A 3,205-nucleotide genomic window follows, 5' to 3' on the forward strand; every position below is an offset into this window, starting at 1 on the left:
ATGCCGGAGACCGGGCAGGAGCCGCCCAGCGCCCCGCCGCCGCCGCCGCCGCCCCCCAAGGAGTCCTTCTACATCAAGAACCTGCTCAACGGCGACCCCCCCAAGGCGACCCCCAAGCAGCCCCGGGCGCTGTTCGCCCCCTCGGGCAAGGCGACGGTGGACGGCGCCGGCTTCGCCCTCTCGCAGGTGGGCGACCTCGCCTTCCCCCGCTTCGAGATCCCGGCGCCGCGCTTCGCCCTGAGCGCCCACTGCCTGGAGCGCGCCCAGACCTGGTGGTACCCCTACGCCCTGACGCCGGCCGGAGCCCATCTGCCCCGCACGGAAGGTACCGATCCCCCCCTCCCTCCATCCCTCCATCCCTCCCCGGCGGGGCGGCGGCGGGGACCGGCGGCGGCGGGGGGAGGCGACGCGGGGGTCCGGCCGGCTCGTCCCGCTTCCCGCGACGGGACGCGGGGGCCGGGCGGTGAAGGTGTCTCTTTGTGTCCCTTGTCGTCCCCCCGTCCCCCTCCCCTTCCCCTCCAGCCGCGGAGAAATCCCTGCTGAGGGACTCGTCCCCCGCCTCGGGCACCGACCGGGACTCCCCGGAGCCGCTGCTGAAGGCGGAGGGGGAGCAGAAGGAGCTGGACTCCAAGAGCCCCGACGAGATCGTCCTGGAGGAGAGCGACTCGGAGGAGGCGAAGAAGGAGGGAAGCTCGGAGGACTGGAAGAAGCGGGAGGAGAGCCCGGAGAAGAAACCCTGCCGCAAGAAGAAGACGCGCACGGTCTTCAGCCGCAGCCAGGTCTTCCAGCTGGAGTCCACCTTCGACATGAAGCGCTACCTGAGCAGCTCGGAGCGGGCCGGCCTGGCCGCCTCCCTGCACCTGACAGAGACCCAGGTGAAGATTTGGTTCCAAAACCGCCGCAACAAGTGGAAGAGGCAGCTGGCGGCCGAGCTGGAGGCGGCCAACCTCAGCCACGCCGCCGCGCAGCGCATCGTCCGCGTCCCCATCCTCTACCACGAGAACTCGGGCGCGGAGGGGGGCGCGGGGGGCGGCGGAGCCCCCGGTACCCAGCCCCTGCTCACCTTCCCTCACCCCGTCTACTATTCCCACCCGGTGGTCACCTCCGTGCCGCTCCTGCGGCCCGTCTGAGCCCGCCGTGGCTGCGCGGAGGGGCGCGGAGAGGCGCGCGAGTCGCCGGTCCCGCTCGTAAGTACCGCAGCCGGCGGTGGTGGGAGGCAGGCGGCCGGCCTCGGCGGGGCGGGGGGAGAGGGGCGCGGGGCTGGGGGCACCCCTCGGCGGGTGGTGCTAGGAGGAGAGTCGCCAAAATTTAGGAAAAAAAATAATAAAAAATAAATAAAAAAAAAAAACTGGGGGGGGGGGAGGGAAAGGAAAATAAGGAAAACGAAAGCGGGAACTTGTAGAGAACCCTGGAGCTGTCACACCTTTTGTAAACGTGGAGAAAAACCGCGATGGTCTCTGTGGCTTTAGTTTTATTTTTGTAAAAAAACAAAAGAAAAAAAAGGATAACAATAAAAAAAAAAAAAGAAAAAAAGAATGATCCCAGGCCACTCCTCGAGATTTGCCAAATGCTAACGGGAAGCTGAATTTCTGTTCCTTTCGGACCTCTCCTTCTGCCTCCAAATCGTTCAGGCTCCTGATCCTGTCGCGACTCAAACTTCATCGACCGCGGCTTTTCATTTCAGCAGACCTCGGTACCGATTTGCCTCTTTGCTTTCCCATGTTTTGTACCTTTCGGTTTCTGTCATGGGACCTTATAACGAGCAAGAAATACAGCCTCAACGTGAACGGTTAAGCACAGCCGCCCGCTTTGAGTGCCCCTTATTTATTATCGTTGACTTAGATATTTTTAATTCTTGTTTATAATTCTTGTTTCCCTAGTTGTTGGGTTGGGTTTGTTTTGGTTTTTTGGGTTTTTTTTTCCTTGTAAAGTTATTTCGGTATTTTTGGGGAAAAAAAAATCTGTACCCTTTTGTTTTCTTTTGTAATACTTATTATTTTTATTAATTATTATATTATTATTATTATTGTACTTTTGAACTGTGCAATATTGTACGACGATTCTTAAAGCACTGCTTTTATTTGAATGGTGAGGAAAGGGTTTTTAGCATTGTATAATTGCGTTCGTTCATGTTGTAAAAAATAAAATAAAAGAAAGGAATTAAAAGCGAAGGAAAGTGAGGAGAGAGGAGCAGGGCATGGGAATGAGCATCAGCCCGGCTTATGCGAATAAATAAGGGAGATACGGCGAGCTGGGCGCTTTAAGTGAAGGACAATCAACTTTAGGGTAATTTTAATTTATTTGATATGATGTACAGTTTTCTTCTAAAGTCCATCGAGTACGTGGATTTTAATAGGCAGAAATCAAGTGAGGAGTGGACACCTCTAGTCTCTCTCTGTCTTAGTGTCTGCTCACCTGTTGTCTGACAATTGTTTGCTGTCTTCCCAAGGGTTTGGGTTGGTTTCTTGATTTTATTTTACATTTTTTTTCCCCCTTTCGGTTGTACTCTCTGCCTTCTCGCTTTCTGTTAGGGATCGGTCCTATTTTTAAAACAGCCTATATTGTTATAAACTTAATGTTGTGGTGGAAAAAAAAAATCAATAAAACCCGTTCCTTATCATTTTTTAAAGTGTGGCTTCGGAGAGAAAAAATAAAAAAGAAGAATAAAAGAAGGGGGGCCTGGAGCGGAGCCGCCCTGCTCGGAGGGGGCTGCTGGCGGGCGGGGGCCGCCCCCGCCGGGGCTCCCGGGGAGGGGGTGTCCGGGTGCCCCCTCCGGCGGGGAGCGGGGCGGCTGGGGGGGCTTTGCCCAGCTCCACCGCAGCCGGGGGGCATCGCGGCTGGGTAACCCCGAGCGAGGGGTCCCAGGTCCGCGGGGAGACCCCCGGGAGGGACGTGGGGGCGTGGGGAGGGGGGTCCCTTCGCCCCCGGGGGCTTCCCCTGAACTTTTGGCCGCCCCTTCCTCTACCCCCGCCGGCTGCTTCGCCTCCCGCCGGGGGTGGGTGCTGCCCTTCCCCTTCTCCCCCCTTCTCCGGGGGGCACCCCAGGGTGTCCCCCCCTCCCTCTGCCCGCGGCCGGAGCCGCCACTCGTGTCAATAGCCCCGGCACGGTGATTTCGAGATAGGATCGCTCTCCGCTTCCCGAAGATTGGCCCGAATCGACGTGTTTATAGCGCCGAGGGCAGGATTTAGGGCCAAAGAAATCAAAA

At 57.7% G+C, this 3,205-nt stretch overlaps 1 protein-coding gene across 1 annotated transcript; it reads left to right on the forward strand.

Moving 5' to 3' along the window:
* Positions 1 to 1,130, forward strand: HMX3 (H6 family homeobox 3). Its single transcript, XM_087766929.1, has 2 exons — positions 1 to 325; positions 523 to 1,130. The coding sequence occupies exons 1-2, from the start codon at positions 1 to 3 to the stop codon at positions 1,128 to 1,130; spliced, it is 933 nt and encodes a 310-aa protein (XP_087623055.1).
* Positions 1,131 to 3,205: the final 2,075 nt, after the last annotated feature.

Source organism: Nipponia nippon, unplaced genomic scaffold (assembly GCF_047370975.1).
Source record: "Nipponia nippon isolate SJK-2023a ecotype South Korea unplaced genomic scaffold, ASM4737097v1 scaffold_3, whole genome shotgun sequence".
Lineage (NCBI taxonomy): Eukaryota > Metazoa > Chordata > Aves > Pelecaniformes > Threskiornithidae > Nipponia > Nipponia nippon.